The following is a 21,264-nucleotide window of genomic DNA, read 5'->3' as shown; positions in this document are numbered from 1 at the left end:
TACTGACAAAGTTGTTTGACAAGACTATATTACTGTCTTCTACCTAGCACAGCGTTGCCCTGGATTTTTGCCTACGCATCCTACTACTACTAAATGGGGTTGGCAACTGTCAAAGGTTTGCAGAGATGGCGCCATCATAGCTTGCCCCTTTTTGTATGAGATTTGGCTTAAAGGGCTGGCATCCAGGGCATTAAAAAAAACAAAAATTTGACACAATTCTAGGGATTGACAGGGCAAGCTATGCTGGCGCCATCTGCTAATTATTTCGACCGGCCAACCCCATTGGCGCAGTCTTATGTCAGTCACCCAGGCTTCAAACTTACCATCTTACAGGATTAACTAGGCGTTTTTCTAGAAGTTGTACATACTCTATAGCCGCCCAGATATAGATTAAAATAAAGAGGCCTTCTGATAGGCCTCTGCAGTGGCGTAGCGTGAACTAATCTAGCCTAGCCATGGTCGAAATCGCATCTGTGAGGCTCTTTTCTTTCACTGTGCCCGAAAGGGCCTCGCGCGAGGCTCCGCTTGGGGCGCGAGGCCGTGGGCGACAGCCCACTTCCCCATGCCTAGCTACGCCACTGGTCTGGGCGACTTGAATTTAATTAAAGTAATATAAGGTGTATTCTGATAATTCCGAAAACCATTTCAAAATCCCTTTTCGGAAATCCACCTTTTTTTTTTTATTACACATTTTTGTGTTCTTTCCTTTTGGAATTACCCTAATACACCTTACTCCATAAAATTGGGCATGAAATTGATGAAATAAACGAGTATCTTCATCAGTTAATTTATATTATTAAAAGTAAATCTACAGGTATAAAGAACATTGATTTAAATTTAACTTAAAAGTAATGTTGATTAACGACTTATTGGTAGTAGAGTTCCAGGTTCATCCCGTCGTGGATTTCATCTGTGTATGGAGTTAAGAAAATATTTTATATAATAATAAATAATATCTTCCAACTCTGTGGCTAAAATAGTAGATTGTTAACCAAGGGATGAAAGGCACACATCTCTGCCGAGGTTTGGCGCTCAGACACCAACAGTCCGAGGCTGAAATGATGCCTCTCACCCTAGTTAAACACTACTTTTCATTTCGAATACTAGGAAAGTATAATGCATTTTTTTAAAACATGACATACATTTTCAGTTTTCCTTGAGAGTACTTTCAATTAACAATTTAGGCAAAAGTATCACTATTTATGGAATGGGGAGTTAAATATCAGAATGGAAATTGTATAACAAATTCATTTAAACCCAAATTTCAATTGCTTATCGTAAAAAAAATATAAAAAATCGTACTTGGAACGTAAAATGCTCTAGTGCAGACACGTATCATTTTCTGCACACCTTTTAGAACAACAATGACCCTCTTGCAGAGCATGAGAAATGAAAACATAATGATTTGTTATTGTTGTCATTGGTCACAAAACGTTCTTGGGAACTTAAGTCATTGGAAACATATGAAACAACTTTATAAAGGATACAATCCGATAGTTTGATGTGGTCTTTGAACACGGTGTACCATTTCTTCAGAACTATCTTGTCGTATCTCGTGCCGGTCTGCGCAGCAATCAGCTTCTTAAGGTCCCCCACGGTGTCGTCAGGATTGCATTTCACCCTCACCTTCTTCCCAAGACGATCGTTGCAAGTAACTTCTAGCATTTTCTGGGACAACAAAACCAACGTCAGCTAGGTTATTTTCTAGTAGTACGTTTTGTGTGTGGTTTACTTACAGCTTAGATTATTGGTGACAGTATTTAATTTAATTGCTCTTGGAGCAAAACTGTGCTTGTCACTATTTAATACGTTTCGTTATGTCAACAAAACAATAATAATAAAACATGCAGCGACATCGATGTCGTAGTCTGACAATAGATATTTAAATATATGAGCGTTTAGATATTGCTATAAATCTAAGTGTCTAAGCTTTACCAGAATTACGTATAAGTCGGTAAAACAAGCGGATTATTATCATATGAAACTGATTTCGTGGTATACATTTATGCATGTTGTAAAAATGACCTACACATACAGGTTCATATAGATATGTTTATTTTTAATTATTGGTGAGTACTGTGCGATAAAGTTTTCACTGTCATTACATTACTTTGTGAAATCAAAACGTTCTTATTTTTTACCTTCTTTTGACGTCACATCCCAATTGAGAAACTTTAAACAATGTTGAAATTAGTTTATATAAAACATGTTTCAACAAATATTTCAAAAACATGATTAAAAAATGATGATACAATTTACAAATTTACAACAATGTCAATAATGTCATAAATGTAGTTATAAAGTCAGGTGCTTGAACAGGAAGTGTCTTCCAACTATCCACACGTCACTCGCAGCGACAGCGACAGTAAGAAGTCAGTGAAGTGAATTTCTTTTCATTGAATGTGGACATTGTGGTTGTGAATACGCCGAGGAAAATGCAAATTCCAAATGAATACGTTTCTACTGCGGAAGATGTTGCAGATCAGGTGAGGACCAGCTTTCGGGGTGTTTCATTATAACAATTAGTCTTAAGTCAGGTCGTACTTTGGATTGGTTCTGTCACGTCACCGAACTTTCCTGTTGGCTCGCACCCTGTTGCACGGATTTATGAATGTAAATAATAAAAATAGTTCCGGCACGTTTTGCTGCGTGTGCCAAAAAGATATCAGCGAATTACATAGTGTTCTGTGTCGACATTAACCCACATATGCCCAAAACTTGTTTTAGCTTCTTCAGGTTACGTTACCGACTGTCTCCTGCTAACTTTAATGAGTATGAGCGAGTTTTATTCAGTGGGTCGAAAACGAAGGGGTTAATACATTCGGGCTTACAGATGTTGCCCCTTTTAACCTACTTATCTTCTTATTGCATTCACGTATAAACTGATAAATTACAATGTGATTGATGTCACTGCAGCTTAGCCAAAGTATGTTTTTAAAAAAAGTTACGACTAGAGACAAATAACATGTATTTTTTATACCGAAAAAGAGTTTCTCTGTAAACTCGTTCAGGATGCAACATTGATAACTTTCACTGTTACATAAATGCGAAATGTAGGTAGTTTGAAATTTATGTTTCATCACTATGCCATTTCCAGAGTAATACAGTCAAATACCCTATTGCAGTCCAAATTGTGTGGTTAGTATACGGGACAAGGCACATGAAAGGTTAAGTTACTTCCTTTCACTTTATCTTTCATGAGAGTGAGACAGCCATAACTCTACTCAAAAAATATTAAGTGCATGTTTATTATTAGTCATAATTCACACAGTCACAGGTAACGCAACCTAATTGTGTTCGGGTTTGTTAGAATCGGCTTAATGAGTAGTTGCCTGTTGAAAAAAACCGGCCAAGTGCGAGTCGGACTTGCGCACAAAGGGTTCCGTACCATTACGCAAAAAACGGAAAAAAATCACGTTCGTTGTATGGGAGCCCCTTAAATATTCATTTTATTCTGTTTTTAGTATTTTTTGTTATAGCGGCAACAGAAATACACCATCTGTGAAAATTTCAACTGTCTAGCTATCACGGTTCATCAGATACAGCCTGGTGACAGACGGACAGACAGACGGACAGCGGAGTCTTAGTAATAGGGTCCCGTTTTTACCCTTTGGGTACGGAACCCTAAAAAGTACAATCATAAATAAAATCTTGTATCAAAAATGAAATTTTTGACGAAAAATATTTTTAATAACAAAACTTCCGTGAGTCACAGACATATTAAATATATTAATAACGGGTCACTCATGTATTTTAAGTCTAAAAACGCTAAAGACTGCGGGCAGCAGCCCTCCGTGCCCGATGATTCGGGGCGAGAAACTACCCTCGTTTACAGCATTATTATCAAATGATGAGTTGCACACAACACTCACGTCATTATGGTTTGTCCACACTGTCCACCGACATAGTACCCGAAACAGTTTTCCGGCTCGGAGGCACTGACCAACAACAATCACGGTTAATTTATTTAATATGAAAAATATTTTTCTTAATAAATTCAAGACCCGGTCAATATAAGTCTAGTGAAATTCAAGCCTTTCAGTCAGTTAACAATGTAACCTGATGTCAATATGTTGAAAATACAACAAACATACATACATTTAAGTTATAGTGGTACAAATTCAGTGAAAATTGGGCTATAATTGAGGTAGTAGCACACAGGCAACTTTCTCTTTATGCTAATAATATTGGCAAAGAGCTACATAGCAGCAAAGATATAACTCCGTAATAGATGGATACAGTCTAAGGAAAAAACGTGCCTCGAAAATCAAGAAAATTTGATTCTCGTTCAGAGGGCGCTACTAGCTTTGGCTTACTGTCGTATAGATGGCGTTGACGGTTTCGTTTGTTATTTAACAATTTTAACGCATATCAGTGAAAGAACATGGGTCAAAATCATAAAAATAATTAATGCAAATAAATAAATCATTCCAACCGAACCCAGGACCGTTGGTTTCACAAGCAGGGTCAGTACCCACTAGGCCAGACCGGATGTTAAGACGTTTCATCTGCTTGGGATCTGCTGTTGCCAGGTATTTCCAGCATTGTTGGTATTGTTGTATGTCCTAGGGCACCCCGGAGTTGCATAGGGCCTCCACAAGATCCTTCCACGCCTTTCTGTCCTGAGCAACCTTCTTGGCCTAATTCCTGCATTTCCATTCCATTTTCAGCTATAATCGAATTCTCCTGGAGAATTCACAGCCAGCCGTGGAATAAAATACGCCATTCCTAGAACGCGCGCCAATGGCGCGTTAAAAAAACGCGGTGTTAATAGGCCCTTACACAACCGCGTAATTGAATCACAAATGGACATCTAAGTACAGTCGAATTCATAAATATGAATACATTCTTCACCTTATTTCATTGCAATAAGGTTAAAAAATGTATACATATTTAAGAACTCGAATGTAATTGACTCGGTAGAAGGTCAAGGATTTTAAACCAATTGTATAGTAAATGGTTACATGTGTGTACATGTTTTCGATCTTATCTCAAACGCATAAGGTGCATAAACGTTTAAGGCATGAATATGTAATACTATTGACCGGTGGATGTTTAAATCTGAATGTTAATATTCACCCGTTGACCACGAACGCTGTAAAGAGTTCGAAACGTCGGGATGTATTATAAATTCAATATACGCGATATAATCCGTTTTCATAGTTTTATTTCATGTTAATATTAATTTTTTTGTTTAATCTTAATTTTTTTTTACTTGAGACATGTTTATTATATTATTTTTATTGGATATATTAATACATGCCCAATTCTTCACATATGCATACAGGGTGGCACCTCCCTGGCAACGGGAATGCACTTATTTTTTAGCTGTATATAATTTAAGTGTTACTGTTTAAAATAAAAGGAATTATTTGTTATGTGCTATTGTTATATATTTTCAAACACAATCTTGTAATGTTAATGGAATGAAATGGAATAAATAAATATGAAATATTGTTAACCCGTTGAATGACAAGATTGACAAGAAATCGGGGTGAATTACCATTTGTCCCCGATGGGCACAGATGGCAATAGGTTTCAGGCCTCATGTATGACGGCGGCGGCGATAGTGGTCGATCTCCATACAAGCGCCCATTTTTCTGTCTGGATATTAACATGATAGTACATAATATTTTTATATTAACCATAGCTATGCCCCTTCGTTAGACTTTTTTTCTTTGTTATAAAAGTTTTTAAAATGAGTGCGGCATATGTTTTTCACTTCTAACTGTAATATAATAATAATAACTAGATAGAAAAAAGTCTAACGAACGGGCATAGTTTTGGTCAATATACTTACGCAGCGTACTACGTAGGCGAACAGCACGCGAACGCGAAGCGGCGCGGCGCGGCGCGGGATGAATCAATCCTTTGATACCTATAGAAGTGTCCTACGTGGGCGATCTCGTTGCGAACGCGAACGCCTTGGGCCCGTCGCGCCTCGCCGCGCCGCGCCGCTTCGCGATCGCCTACGTAAGACCATAGAGTAACTTATACTAGAGCGAGTAGAGCGGTACTGTCATAGTAAATTTTGTAACCCCAGTAAATTCACTGCCATCTGTCGACACACTTTAAAACTAAAAATGAAGATTTATAAAAATACGATAAAATGTATTTAAATATAGATAAATGATTTTTTTTATTTGCATTAATTATTTTTATGATTTTGACCCATGTTCTTTCACTGATATGCGTTAAAATTGTTAAATAACAAACGAAACCGTCAGCGCCATCTATACGACAGTAGGCCAAAGCTAGTAGCGCCCTCTGAACGAGAATCAAATTTTCTTGATTATCTATTACGGAGTTATATCTATCTTTGGTAAGACGCAGCTTTACATTAAATTATGTAAAAATATTTTCTTTGTGTCAATTTTCTATTATGCGAATTTGCCTCAAATCTAGTCTAGACTGGAAATTGCGTATTTGGCACTAGTCAATGATTGGGTCATCACGCTTTATCATATAACCTTGATTAAATATGATATAAAACGTGTATCATGCTTATGTGACAGTATTTTTTTTATCAGTATTACTTAATTCACATTTCAACGTGTAATTTCTTGTGTCGTTTGTTAATAGTCATGATGTTGCCGCGGGTTTCCTAATGGCCAGTCAAGGTCATTAGATAAACACATGACACATGCTGTAATGTACCGTTTATTTGTGGTATTTTCTATAAAAAGGGACCTTATTGTCGATGGCGCTTACGCCATTAACTATTATGCTTCTGAACTGTTTCGTTCTGGACTGTTTCTGAACAAAACAAAATTTCGTCAATTTCGACTTGATTTACAAAATCATTGATATCTCGGAATCCATAAGCGACAATGTGACAGATAACAGATTACCCAAAGCTGTGTTCTATTCCGAGCTCTCTAGCGGAAAAAGGAAACAGGGGGGTCAGTACTTGCGCCACAAAGACGTCCTCAAGCGTCACCTATCCACTTGCGGTATACCGAGCGATTCCTGGGAGGAAAGCGCGATGTGTAGAACGGCATGGCGCGCAACTGTTCATAAAAGTGTAGAGCAATACGAGCAGCAGCGCTTAGAAGACTTGGATGCTAAGCGCCATCTCCGTAAGACGCGCCCGAAGCCTTCGTACACCTATACCTACAATTCAGCCGGCCAGCTCCATTGCGTACAATGCAATCGCATCTTCAAAACCAAGTTTGGCTTCGCAAGCCACATTAGAGCTTTCCATGTTTCCCATTAAAAACGGTTGGAGTCGCCGTCGTCGGACACGGCGAGGAGGACATTATTGTTTTTGCTTTTTTTTTACCAGGTCATACGCAAAGGCAAGAATGTCCTGCCGACGGTGGCCAGGCTGTGTCTTATCAGTACGTTCCTCGAGGACGGGCTCCGCATGTGGTTCCAGTGGTCGGAACAGCGGGACTACATGGACATGTCGTGGGGATGCGGCAAGTTCCTCGCTACCATGTTTGTGGTGAGTCATCTTTCCAAAGGGCCTAGCCAATATGCCGATCGTTTGCGCCGTAGCGAACGAAACGTGCGTTCCATATAAGTTCGACAGAGAGACATTCGCGTTTCGTTCGCTATGGCGATTATGGCAAAAACGATTGGCATCTTGGCTAGGCTCCTGATTGTGAGCGTCGTAGTATCGTACACGATCATAGACATAGTATATACAAGTAGTTATAGACGCGCCACCGAGCGACCGGGTAAGAGAAAGAATATTCATATAAAATTTGGGCAGCATAGGATTTTTTCTCTTTCACTCTTATAAATTTCGGTATTTCGCCATCGCCTCCTACCTATGATGCCACCCGGTCGGTGATAAGGACAAAGCATGGCACTATTTTACCTTTCCTCTTATAGGAATCGTAATAAGACTATCTTTCTCTATCAAAGAGTGTCAGGCCCTTGTTCACGATGTTAACTGACAATTTCTAAACATTATTGCAAAGGTGTTGTCTCCCAATGTTCAGATAGAGGAATGTTAGACTCTGGCCACCTTAATTTTGCACGAACTTGGCAGTAAGAATACCCTGAATACCTACATGGGGCATTTTCTATGAAAAGGGACATTATTGTCGATGGCGCTTACGCCGCACAGCGTCGCGCGGCATTGTATTTATATCGGAGCACCGTTAATAATGGCGTAAGCGCCATCGACAATAAGGTCCCTTTTTATAGAAAATAACACGCATATCCCTATAGGCTCCATACTTTTCGTAGCAATTGGGATAAAAACTTAGCGTGGTTCGACTATAGTTCAAATTCTATTGGAAGATAAGTGCTATGCGTTTAACTCAAAAATGCACAGAATTCGTGTCTAGATTGCATTTTATAATTTCTCGTTTGTTGTTTTTATTATCCGATATAAGTTGAGTCGTGACATTCATATGCCGATAAGAGACATTAATTCACCACGATTTTGAAGCGAGACTAACGGACTAGATAGTAACGGCCAAAGTGGCCAAATAATATATATAGTGACGACGTGACACACCTTTGTTACCATAGAAATGAGGATATGATCCGATATATTTGGTCACTTTGACCGTTACTATCACAGAAATAAATATACCATAGATGACGCAAATGCAGCTACTTCGCGTGTCCGAACCCCGACCAAGCGTCCAGGTTGACCGTCGCTCTTTACATTTCACGCGCGTCAGTCGTTGCAGCCGGACGTCTGTGAAAACTTAAAAAATGCTTCGTTGCATGATAATTAACTGCAACAGCCCAAAAATTGCGAGCACCCAAAGGCAAGAACATATTTCCTAACACAGATAAGTAATTTTAAACTTATATTATGCGTAAATTTTGTATGAAAAAGTCGGCACGCTTGGTTTCAATACAAATCGTGGTATTTGCGTCATCTGTGGTTACTATCTATTTGCTGACAGAATTATCGCATGAAATATCAGAACACGACTTCATCTACTAATAGAGTACAAGTACAACACATATAAATAATTTTCCTTTACCTTTAATACATATTCAGGAGTCGTCGTATGTGATACGAGTAAATTTTCAAATACATAAATACCTAAGCCAGTTTGGGCAGTTTGTCTATTTTTGGAAATATGAGGGTATCTTTTCTTTCAACGCGTGACCCTTATACCAATTAAATATTTAACTTTCATTGATTTACTTAATACGGGCGTCCTATTGTAAATTGATTCGATTTAATACGCTATTATATTCGGTTATTTCTTTACTTTCGAGTGAAATAATCAAATGATGGTCTAACAACTAACGAGTATAGTTTACGAAATACAAATGTACCGATTCGCCGTACGAGTAGTTTAAGAGATCGGTGTTTTAAATTATATTTCCTTGACTATATACAATGTAGATTGTAGCTGATTAAATTATTATTATTATATTTAAAAAAATGGGTCGGCAATTTAATTATTTGACTGTACCACTTTTGATTATTGTATAAATTTTTATCAAAAGATGCGAACGACGAAACCGCGCCGCCGACGCCGATTTTTTTCCCAAAACGCCGCCGACGAGCAATTTTTGTCAGCGCACATGTCTACACCAAGGCTTATTAGTTTTGCGGAAATATTATTTTTAATTATCATAAAGTGTAAATGAGCGACTGTATTTTTACAAGCTTTTATTTAACTTGCAATGTACAGTCGCCATCAGATATATCGGAGCGCCCGAGGTGCTCACAAATATCTGAACACGCCTCTATTGTCAAGGCGTTAGAGTGCGTGTTCAGATATTTTGAGCACCCCGGGCGCTCTGATATATCTGATGGCGACTGTACCTATGTAAGTATGTATGTAATATGTATATAACATGTTTGTAAGGGTCAAATTTTGCAAGTTAAATTTGATCCACTTCCCGGTTTCCGATGAATCTGAAAATTTGCACACATATGTAAGACGGGTGACAATGCAATATTATGGTACCATCGAGCTGATCTGATGATGGAGACAGGAGGTGGCCATAGGAACACTGTGATAAAACAACTCAACCTAATTGTGTTTGAGGTTTTTAGAATTGTCTCGATGAGTATTAGTTGCCTGTGGAAAGAAAAGTACAGTCAGCGATAAAAGCAAAAATTAAATTTTTGCCAAAACTTATTTTGTTGACAGATAATAAATCTGCTGGGTCAGATCGGAGGATGCGTGATGGTGCTCGGAAGGCTGAAGGTGGACATCGCTTGCGGTGTGCTCTTCTTCATTGTAGTTCTTCAGGTATGTTCTTTTTAGTGTGAAAACTGAGCGGCAGCGAACATTTGTGACGTTTTCAAGCAGAAGTTAAATAAAAATAAAATAAAAATAGCCTTTATTCCACCATAATTAAGTACAGTTTTTTTTTCTTGTATTTCCTCTGCATGCATAAAGATTCTAGTTGCACATTTTTGTATTGTATTTAGAATATAGAATTGTATAACATAGGTAAGTGACTAGTAGTAGGTATTATTTATAAAATATAAAGATTTATTTTAACATTCTATTTCAATTTCATTATCTATTTTTATCACAGTCTTTTAAATTTAAAGCCATTTTCACTATTACAACTAGGTATGAAATATATTATATTAATATTAGTATAAGTTTAATAATTACTAGTACATACTTAAACATTAATTTTAAATACTTAAAACAATTATTCTTCATTAATTATGGAAGTCGCCTCTTTGGCGTAGGCCTCCCCCAGTGTTCTCCATGTGTCTCTATCTTGAGCTAATCTTCTCCATACTGTTCCACAACGTTTCCTAAATATGTCTGCCCATCGTGTCTTTGGGTGACCATGCTTTCGTGTTCCTTTTTCTTTTGGTGGGGTCCATTCTATGATTTTCCTTGTCCATCTATTGTCGTTTATTCTACTAATATGTCCAGCCCACTTCCATTTCAATCTTCGTATTCTCTCTATGATGTCAGTTACTTTAGTTTTCTTTCTTATATTATAGAAATTCTTCAAGCAAAAGTTACCACATTGCTAAGCGACAATCCATCTTATCGTAAGCACGATAAGGACGAAATTGGCTTGTATCTTTACCTGTCAGAGACCAACATTAGTCTAAATAACGGACATAAGCCATTTTCTGCCACATCAGGCGTACCTCAGGGATCACATTTAGGCCCCCTGCTCTTTTTAATTTTTATTAATGACATAGTCAACTGTTGCAAGAATTCTGAAGCCTACCTCTTTGCTGATGATTTAAAGATTATAAGACCTATTAACAATGACGTAGACCGTGCAATGTTGCAGGACGATGTTAACAGAATAACCGAGTGGTGCAAAAGTAATAAAATGGCACTAAACGCTGGAAAATGCTACCACATGACGTTTACGCGAAACAAAATCCCAGTACCAACAGAGTTCAATATAAATGGACTAATCTTACAAAAAGTCACAGTTGTGCGTGACTTAGGCATAATGATAGATGATCAACTAAATTTCAATGCGCATTTTGATTACATCACTAATAAAGCTTCTGCAATGGTGGGCTTTGTGACAAGGAACACCAAGGATTTTAAACAAGCCCGTACAAAGCTTCTATTATTTAAGACTCTCGTCAGAAGCAACCTGGAATACTGTCCTCAGGTTTGGTCACCTTGTTACGAAGTCCACAAGAACCGGATTGAGAGAGTGCAAAGGCGCTTCTTGGCTATATTGAGTTATACATCCGGAAAAGCCCGGTGTTTGAGATCCTATCAAGACCGTTTAAAATTTTTCAAACTCTCATCCCTCAGTAACAGAAGAAAAGTTCACGACTTGATGTTCCTTTATAAGCTAGTTAACTGCAGAGGTATATGTTGTCCTGAGTTGCTAAAATCTGTAAACTTTACCATACCTAGTAGATTACCTAGAAAAGGAACCTACAAATTGTTTAAAGAGCGCTTTAGGAGGACAAGGCTAGGCACCAATTCGCCAATCTCTAGAATGGTACGGCTATACAACTCAATCCCTGACTCCGGGAGTATAGATATATTTAATGATTCTGAAATAAAATACAGAAACTCTATTGTCTCGCACCTAAAGCCACATTAGAGGAATTGTCACTACATTTAATCCCATGGTCTTTTATTGTTACTATAAGTCTATGTTTGCATGTCTGCATGATTATCTTCTCTACCTTAAGTAAATCTAATATTTAAGTTAATTTATTCAATAAGTTATATTAGTTGTTTATATACTCTCTTTGAAATATACATGTGTGAGCTGTGGTCACCTATAAGTGGCTAAACATCAGTCAATGTTAATTATCCTTGTGCTAATGTACTAGTGTAGATGTATTATCCGTTGGTGATCCTTAAATAAATAAAATAAATAAAATAAGTATAATGTAGCTATCGTCACAATACCTGAGGTATGAGATTCCATTCGAGCCAAATTAGTGCTATAGTCTCAAAACGAGCTGGAACAGCGGGCGCTAAACATTTTAAACACTTGAATTAGTCTATAGAACTGTCATTTATGTATAGGACTACAAAGAGTATTTTACATCTAAGCTCATTGAAACCTTTCAGACATTCGCCTACAGCATACTATGGGACATGCAATTCCTGCTCCGTAATCTCGCCCTCATCGGCGCCCTGTTACTAGTGGTCGCAGAAGCCCGTGCGGAAGGCCGGAGCCTGTTCGCCGGCGTGCCGTCCCTGGGAGAGAACAAACCGAAGACGTACCTCCAGCTCGCTGGGAGGATCCTTCTCGCGTTCATGTTCATAACGCTGCTGCGGTTCGAGGTGTCTTTCGTACAGGTGAGGCGAAGTGTGCTAAGAGATGTTAACCTAATTTTCAATGGGGTTGGCAACTTGTAAAGGTTTGCAGAGATGGCGCCATCATAGCTTGCCCTTTTTTCTATGAGATTTGGCTTAAGGCGGTTCCCTGAGCCAGAAGGCGAAAAATCTCCTTATATGATCATGTTTTTCTAAAAGGCGTTGATATTCGTAGGCGTGGAAAAAATATATGTAGTTCTTGACTATATTATCTGTAATAACATAGCTTCCGATACACGAATTATTACACTTCGCTCGATACAATTAATTCCCAAAGTAACCTCTAACTCGGACTAAACAAAAAAAGAAGAGAAACAATCTTAACTTAAATAGTAATTTCATAGCTTTCACTCATAATTTCGATATTGTAAGGTAACATTTTTAAAATAAATAAATATCGACAAAATTCGATCAAAATTGACACTTGGCGCGCATGATCTTTCCCGTTCTTTCTTGCGAAATGTGACAGTGACAGCGGCAAACCGATGGAACGGCCTTAAAGGGCTGGCATCCAGGGCATTAAAAAAAAAATTTGACACAATGCTAGGGATTGACAGGGCAAGCTATGTTGGCGCCTGCTAATTATTTCGACCCGCCAACCCCATTAGCAGCCGCTGCTAGCTTCATCCGCTGGTATCTACAGTAAAACCAAAGATTTTCACCGAACGAGCGCTAAGTGTCTCCATTTAAGTTTGGGCAAAAATGCTTTTGTAAGTCCGGCTGTTATCCTCTACAGGTAACTTTTCTCAACTTGCTGCTGGATCGATAATTATATGGAAAGTTTGTCGATTTACTTTTTTTTTAGAGTCTGGAGTTCCCATAGCCACTAGTAATTGTACTTCAGTCGCATCTAGGGTTGCCATATGGAAAAAATTAAATGTCCTGATAAAAATCCTGACATCACCCTAAAAATCCGGACATTTCTTGTAACAGAGATTTGGCGTAGCTTGAACGACGCCCCGGGGACGCGCTTCACGCGCTGCACTCTGCGGTGTACTGAATCGTGAGGTCTTTCCTAAAAATCCGGACACTTGCCAAGTCCGGCCGCAATTCGGACAGAGGTTCAAAAATCGTAACATGTCCGGACAAATCCGGACGTATGGCAACCCTAGTCGCATCTGACAATATTTTTGTCACTTGTGTATAGAGACACGAAGATTTCTGTATTTTCATAGAGATAGACATAGAAAATTTTTATTCAACATTACATGAAATGGCAGTTAACAGATAGCGTAATACATTTTTTACAGATAAACCTTAAATTTAAACTTAAAAACTAAGAAATTGAGTTGCACATAAGAAAGAAATATTCATGAGTGTTAAATAGGTGCTTGCCTCAGCATAATGTTTCCTTTATTATCTCGAAGAGACGTACATAATATTAAGTCTCATTAAAGTTGATCGACCCATACTCGTAGTATTTGACAGGTAAATATTCTGACGATAGGCGAGTGACGTCAGTTATGTTGTCGTGACGTAGTTAGACTACATCAAATTTGTTTGAACATTGAGTTTCCAATTCGTTCCGTTTTGGATAACGGTAATTTATTCATGGCTTGCGTTGGATGAAATGTGTTATGTTGTATGGCTTGTGTTGGTTGCGAGTGTTATGAATTGTTTTCAATTTTTTTTACATAAATAATTTTAAGTATAAAAGTGATTTGAATGTTTTAAGCGCACAGAAATTATGAATATCACAAAAAAAATACGAAGATGACGTATTTTTTTTATTTTTAATCTGGTTTTTATGGAGGCTTTGGACACTCTAGGTCAGGGGTCGGCAACCTTTTAGCAGCCAAGGGCCACATAGCAGTTAACGAAATTGACGCGGGCCGCACTTTGCTAATATCTATGACTTTATCAGGTATTGTCGTTTGTCAAAATTACATACAAAATAGCCAGGGAGGCTCGCGGGCCGCAAGTGAGAGGTTCGCGGGCCACATGCGGCCCGCGGGCCGCCTGTTGCCGACCCCTGCTCTAGGTGAACATGTCAGCCTCATGGGTGGAAGATGAAGTTGAAATGAGAGCTACATTTCGCTTAAATTTTAAATCATTGTGGAACAAATGTTAGCTGGGTGAATCAACTGTTTCTTGTTGTTGTACCAGGGGACAATATTAGCACAGTTTGTTAGACGGAATGTTGTATTACGATCCACAAACGTGCTTATTAGTGGTAACTCAGTGGAAAGGCCTTATGTCTACCACAAAAATGCATGTTTGGTTATTTTAATTACCATAAAATTGGGGTTTTAAGAGTGACCCAGGAGAACGTAACCATGGCAACGAGTGACAAGAAAAAGTTGATTCACCCAGCTACATTATACGTATACTTATAAGGGACGCGACGGCTTTACTCTCAGTGCCGGCCCGAGTCCTTGATCAGGGTAGAGCGAAATCGGGTTTTGGCGCCCTTCGTCACACTCGCGTCTTTTAAAACTTATTAGGGTTCCGTACCTAAAGGGTAAAACGGGACCCTATTACTAAGACTCCGCTGCCGTCTGTCTGTCTGTCATCTCATGAACCGTGATAGCTAGACAGTTGAAATTTTCACAGATGATGTATTTCTGTTGCCGCTATAACAACAAATACTAAAAACAGAATAATATAAATATTTAAATGGGGCTCCCATACAACAAACGTGATATTTTTTTGCTGGTTTTTTCCGTAATGGTACGGAACCCTTCGTGCGCGAGTCCGACTCGCACTTGGCCGATTATTATTTTTTCTCATTTGCCATTTTGGCACCCCCTTGCCATCCGGCGCCTAGAGCGGCCGCTCCACTCGCTCTACCCTAGATCCGGCCCTGTTTACTCTAGTAATAAAAGTTGTGTGAAAAACACAAAAATATTTAAAACAAACTGAAACCATTTGCAAGGAAGACCATTTTAAAGTATTAACCATGGAGACTATATAAGTATTAACGTAACAAAATTATTATCATGTTATTATTATCTTACTCGTATTATCATGTTGCTATATGTGAGACCCTATAATACTCTGTATCACTATTTATGTCGTTATTAGCATATTTATAGCTGTTGGTGCTTCATGTAAAATATAAATAAATAAACATCTTACGGCTATGACAATAGCTAAAATTTGAGTTTTCCACTCATTTACCCAAAGGTTACCAGGACGGGATCCTCTATAGGGATAAGTTCGCCTTTGCAGTATCTGATCAAACTTTTGAATGCAGTTTACCTTAGTAGTCGGCAATGTAACGTAAATTTGCATGCAAGTTCTTGCTAGTATAAACCTCGCTTTACATTAACTAATGGTAGTACTTGACAGCTAAAATGAATTAACTACTTTAAATATATTTCCTATAAACATTTATTATATACAACACATAGTTCATGATCAGCAACGCAGGCTTCGTCAAGTGCTTACAACAATAAATCAGCTACAGGCTTCGTCACCTACTAACAAATGATATAATCCGCAACAGGCTTTGTCAATCTTAAACACTAAATTAAACTAGGCCAAGTCCCCACTTCGGACCGTAGCCGGTTCAAAAGTCCCCATGACACTGGCAGCGTTGCCCCGTTGAATTGCCAAGGAGATCTGTTGGACCAGATACGATCCGGAGCGAGGATCGCCACCCCTTTCTCTTAGTCGCCGACCCAATTGCCACACAAACTCCTTAGCCTCCGCACCCCAAGATCCTGCAGTCTCCACCGCCACCGGTATGAACTCATACGTCGGTTCCAAGGCAGAGTACTTTATATGCTTCTGTTTGGCCGCATACTCCGCAGCCGAACCAGCAGTACTGATGATGTGATTCAGATGGGGCGGGGCGGGGCATTTTCCTATAAATATTTTATTAAGTATTTTTAAGATTGTGCGCTTTAAAGATTGTGTCAAGCGTGATATGGTTGCCTTTAATATCTCATGCAACCAATGGCAGAAACTGGCCGAACACCGACCTATGTGGCGTCGTGTTGTCCATGATGGCCAATCCAAGCACGACGATGCCTGGTTTACCTATTTGAAAGAAAAACGCTTGGGGCGCCACGAGCAGGCCTCCAATCCCCGCCCACCTGGGGGAGCATACACCTGCCGCGTGTGTGGACGAGGGATCCTCTCCCGCATAGGGCTACACAGCCACGAACGCAAGTGTCGTTACCGGGATGCTGCTTAAAACATCTGGCACAGATGAAAAGGCCTATTATTATTATTAGTTTTAAGAATTTACCCAACTTTACCCTGTATTGTGCAATAGTGTTTACTATTATGTACTACATTTAAATCTATTTCAAGCTAACAACAACACAACAAATCAAAAAATATTTCATAAAATAATTTCATTTGTTCCCCAGTTGGGTATTTCAAGCTAACTTTATTTTTCCCATTACAGATCGTCCAAGACATCCTCGGCAGCATCCTTATGGTCCTAGTAACAATCGGGTACCGTACCAAGTTGTCCGCGCTAATGCTCGTGCTGGTTCTCACCGTGCTCAACCTGTACCACAACGCGTGGTGGGCAGTGCCGAGCTACAAGCCGCTGAGGGACTTCCTTAAATACGACTTCTTCCAGGTAAGACTATAAGCATTTACACTTGTGCCATTTTCAAGCAAAAGGTACCACATTGTCGCTTGCCATAAGGACGCTCCGACAGGTTTTTCGTATAAAGATACAAGCAATTTTCGTTCTTATGGTAAGCGACAATGTGGTACCTTTTGCTTGAAAACGTCACATTTACTTTGTTTCGAAAATCGATCAACTTTTGGGTTATTTTTTTTAAAGACGCCGTTAATTACGTTAATTTGATACCGACAAGGAAAGACCATTTTGACTTATCGCTACTAGAATTTAGAGACGCACTGGCACTGCGATACCACAGAACACCTGTCTCCATGCCCAAATCATGTGATGGCTGCGGCAATGATGACTTCAACGTTGACCACGCCCTTTGCTGCAAAACGGGTGGTTTAATAACACTACGCCACAACGAAATTAGAGATCTTTTTTGTGAGTTATGCCAGCACGCTTGGGGGAACGTGGTCAAAGAACCCATCATCACCGAAGGCGACGGTGGACTTCGCGGGGATCTCTGCTGCCGTGGCGTCTGGGATGCACAGAGGGAGGCGTTATTTGATATCCGTGTCGTAGACACCGACGCTCCCTCTTATATCTCAAGTCCGGTAGCATCCGTCCTAAAATCCGCCGAAGAAGAGAAAAAAAGAAAATACACGAACGCCTGCGAAAAACGTCACGCAACTTTCACTTCCCTCGTCACATCCGTCCATGGAGTCTTCGCTCCGCAAATGTCCACCTTCATCATACATCTCGGTGAAGCCATCGCTGACCGGTGGAACAGATCCCTTAGTGTAGTAATGGGCTGGCTCAGATCCAAAATTATGATTTCGATAATCCGAGCCACCAGCATGTGTATCCGTGGGACACGGCACAGATTAAAATCCATCCAACATTTCTTCGGTTTCAATGACGGTGCAGCCCTACACAACCCGTCTACCTCTAACCTGTACTAGCGTCGTTTTCTTGTCGTTGCTCATTTCTGTTTTTTTTTTATTTTATAATTTTACATTTTGATCAATAAACGTAATATTGAGTAAATCAAAAGGTTGTCGCTTGTCGATAAGGGTGATTTCAAATTGAAGCTATATGGAAATAGCGGCTTATTGACAACCGACAATCCAACAATCCAACCCTTTTGGATGAAAATGTCACATATATTTGATATTGTTACTAAGCAAACCAGTAAGGAAGAGCGGTGTATTGTAACACAAGTATCTTGTATACTTAAAAAGAGACACCAACCTGCATATTGTTAAGTTATTAAGTTACTGAATAAATCGTTTTTGGTTCCGTACCCAAAGGGTAAAAACGAAACCCTATTACTAAGACTTCGCTGTCCATCTGTCTGTCACCAGACTGTAACTCATGATCCGTGATGAAATTTTCACAGATGATGTATTTCTGTTGCCGCTATAACAACAAATACTAAAAAGTGCGGAACCCTCGGTGCGCGAGTCCGACTCGCACTTGGCCGGTTTTTATTTTATTTATTTATTTTTATATTATTTTATGCTATAAATATTGTCCACAGACACTATCCGTGATCGGCGGTCTGCTCATGATTGTCTATTTGGGCCCCGGCGGCGTTAGCATGGACGAACACAAGAAGAAGTGGTAGGCAGTGCGGTACGAACGTTACATGGTGCGATATGACGTTGACAAAGGAGCGTCGCGGCCGCCTCTATATACAGTGTGGAAAAAATTAATGGGCCCTGGAGGGAAACCGCTTTAAAACCTTAAGTTAGTTCGTTTTACTTAACCCCTTAAATGCATATTGTTGCCCAATAATGATGCATAATTAATTAATTTAATCATGCATTTAAGGGTTAAATCTACGCAATATTTTTATTTATAAAAATTACATTCGTTTTATGACAAAATGTCGGAAAATTTGAAAAATTGTTGAAGTATGTGATTTTGGACGTTGTTTTCGGGGTTTGTAATTATTTTATATTTAAAAACTTTATCATAGGTGTATTACAAATAGTGGTGTCAGGAAGATTTTTCATATATCTCTTGCTGAAAATTATATATTTACATAAATATCATTTAGCCTGTGCAACTTCTAACACTGATTTTTTAGCGAAAATCGATGTTATAATTTTTTTACAATTTTTTCCCATAATCAGCAAACAGTTACGTGGCACATATATTAATATCGGGCAAAAGGAAAAAATCATGCATTTAAGGGTTAAAGGAAACGTAATTTTATTTAAAAGAAACAAAACTGTATTCGAAGATTTTTTTTTTAATTCACATGTCCAAAACCCAAATAAAATAAGCCTTTATTACTATTATTTTACAGTAAAAAGAATCTCTTTAACATTTCTTTAACTTAATCTAATTGTGTTCCTGACATCCGATATGTTTTCATTCTTCAGTCTGCCCTTTGGCACAGGCCTCTGAGAAACTAAGGGGATTTAAAAAAAATTTAATGCAGTTATGTTTCTTTTTAAAAATAAAAGAATGTTTCCTTTAAGTAAAATAAGCTAACTTAAGGTTTTCAGGCACTTTCCCTCCAGGGTCCGTTATTTTTTTTTACCTTGTATACAATTAAATATAATAGTGTCTATGTTAACGTCACTCTACAACATTAAAGTGTCAAAAGTGTGTTTGTGAATATTAGGGACCGGTGTGTAACCTGTATCCTAAAAGGTATGTCTGTGTTAGTAATTTTTAAACCCTTTATAAAACTACCTTTTTGAGCTAAGCGATTTATTTTACCATTGTGGGATACCGGTATATTTACCGGTCACAATATCATTAAGTTTTAGGTCCCTTGTGAAATGTTTTATGTGTAAACGCCGACGCCGTCTAAAAGATGGTTACGGCGTCCACGTCAGATATTAAGTCAGTTCAAACATCACCTTGTCCAGAATAGTTTCAAGAAACAATAGCTTAGAATAACGCAAGACTGCGTCGTAAAGGAATTGTTGGATGTAACCTAGGCTGTAAAATTATATGAGTTTTACGGCCCGGCCACGACATCGCGCGGCGGCCATAGGTTGGAGCAAGACACAGCGATCGGACCTGTCGTTCCCACCTATGGTTGCCGCCGCCGCCGCCGCTGGTCGGGCAAAGTCGTGGCCGGGCCGTTAATCTTAGACATTTTGAATTGTACTGGCCATCATGCGGCCGCGGCCGGCTCCCTAATGTTTTGTGACTAACCCGCGCGGGCGGCGCTCCATAATCGTCTGTAATATTAAGAGAATAAGATTCTATTTTCAATAGCCGACGCGCGGGTAATTATTATTAATTAACGAGACGACAATAATAATGTGGGCACAGTTGACGATGACCACAATTTCCGAATACTCCCCATTATTACTGGGTCTCAACCTTATTGTTACACAGCCATGTCATTTTGTCTTCTTACATGGAGGCGAAGCCTTCTTATTTTTTTGTTTTTATCAGTATTTCATAGTTTTGTGGTGGTGTGTGCGTATGTCTAATTATTTTTGCGAAAAACACCGTTAAAATTAAAATTTATATAGTACACACATTAAACAGCTAAGCGAATTGCGGGATATTTTTTGTACATCCTGCTTAATATGGTTTTCCACCGTTATTTTCTTAGTAATTATGGGATATTTCTCTTCCCTGCTTAAGTTTACTTTTACGCTCTGTCTCTTCGGAATCATTTAAGTAGATGTTCATTTAACACTAAGGTCTGTGCTTATATATATTCCCGAGTGTTTTTATTAATTATATGTATATATTGTAAGTGTGTTATCTCAGTGGTCCGCTAGAGATCTTGGTCTGATTGAAATCTGCGCGTAAGTGATTAGGTCACTTCTCGGGGTGTTTAGAAACAGACACAATAAGCACATTATTAAATTAATTTGCCAATTTTTATAAATTCATATTCATTTTTTACATAGTTCAGGTGTTTAAGTATGTGGCATAATATCTAATTCAATATGTAGGTGCTAAATAATATAACGCTAAATGTAATTCGCACACATAACCACGCTCCATACACTGATTTATAACTGATTTTTTCCACAA

General features: G+C 38.8%; 2 protein-coding genes across 2 annotated transcripts; one reads left to right on the top strand and one right to left on the bottom strand.

Annotated features, from left to right (window-relative positions):
• Nucleotides 1–854: 854 nt before the first annotated feature.
• Nucleotides 855–1,876, bottom strand: LOC134755219 (ubiquitin-like protein 5). The gene is made up of 3 exons (XM_063691743.1): nucleotides 1,737–1,876; nucleotides 1,488–1,668; nucleotides 855–910 (listed from the first exon to the last, which is right to left on the bottom strand). The coding sequence occupies exons 2-3, from the start codon at nucleotides 1,663–1,665 to the stop codon at nucleotides 867–869; spliced, it is 222 nt and encodes a 73-aa protein (XP_063547813.1). The 5' UTR covers nucleotides 1,666–1,668; nucleotides 1,737–1,876; the 3' UTR covers nucleotides 855–866.
• A 450-nt stretch (nucleotides 1,877–2,326) lies between these two features.
• LOC134755193 (surfeit locus protein 4 homolog) lies at nucleotides 2,327–19,005 on the top strand. Its single transcript, XM_063691713.1, has 6 exons — nucleotides 2,327–2,486; nucleotides 7,286–7,447; nucleotides 10,083–10,184; nucleotides 12,468–12,698; nucleotides 17,074–17,253; nucleotides 18,788–19,005. Exons 1-6 carry the CDS (start codon nucleotides 2,436–2,438, stop codon nucleotides 18,872–18,874), a joined length of 813 nt encoding a protein of 270 aa, XP_063547783.1. The 5' UTR covers nucleotides 2,327–2,435; the 3' UTR covers nucleotides 18,875–19,005.
• The last annotated feature ends 2,259 nt before the right edge of the window (nucleotides 19,006–21,264 follow it).

Source organism: Cydia strobilella, chromosome Z, assembly GCF_947568885.1.
Source record: "Cydia strobilella chromosome Z, ilCydStro3.1, whole genome shotgun sequence".
Taxonomy (NCBI): domain Eukaryota; kingdom Metazoa; phylum Arthropoda; class Insecta; order Lepidoptera; family Tortricidae; genus Cydia; species Cydia strobilella.
This window is presented reverse-complemented; position numbering and strand designations above follow the sequence as displayed.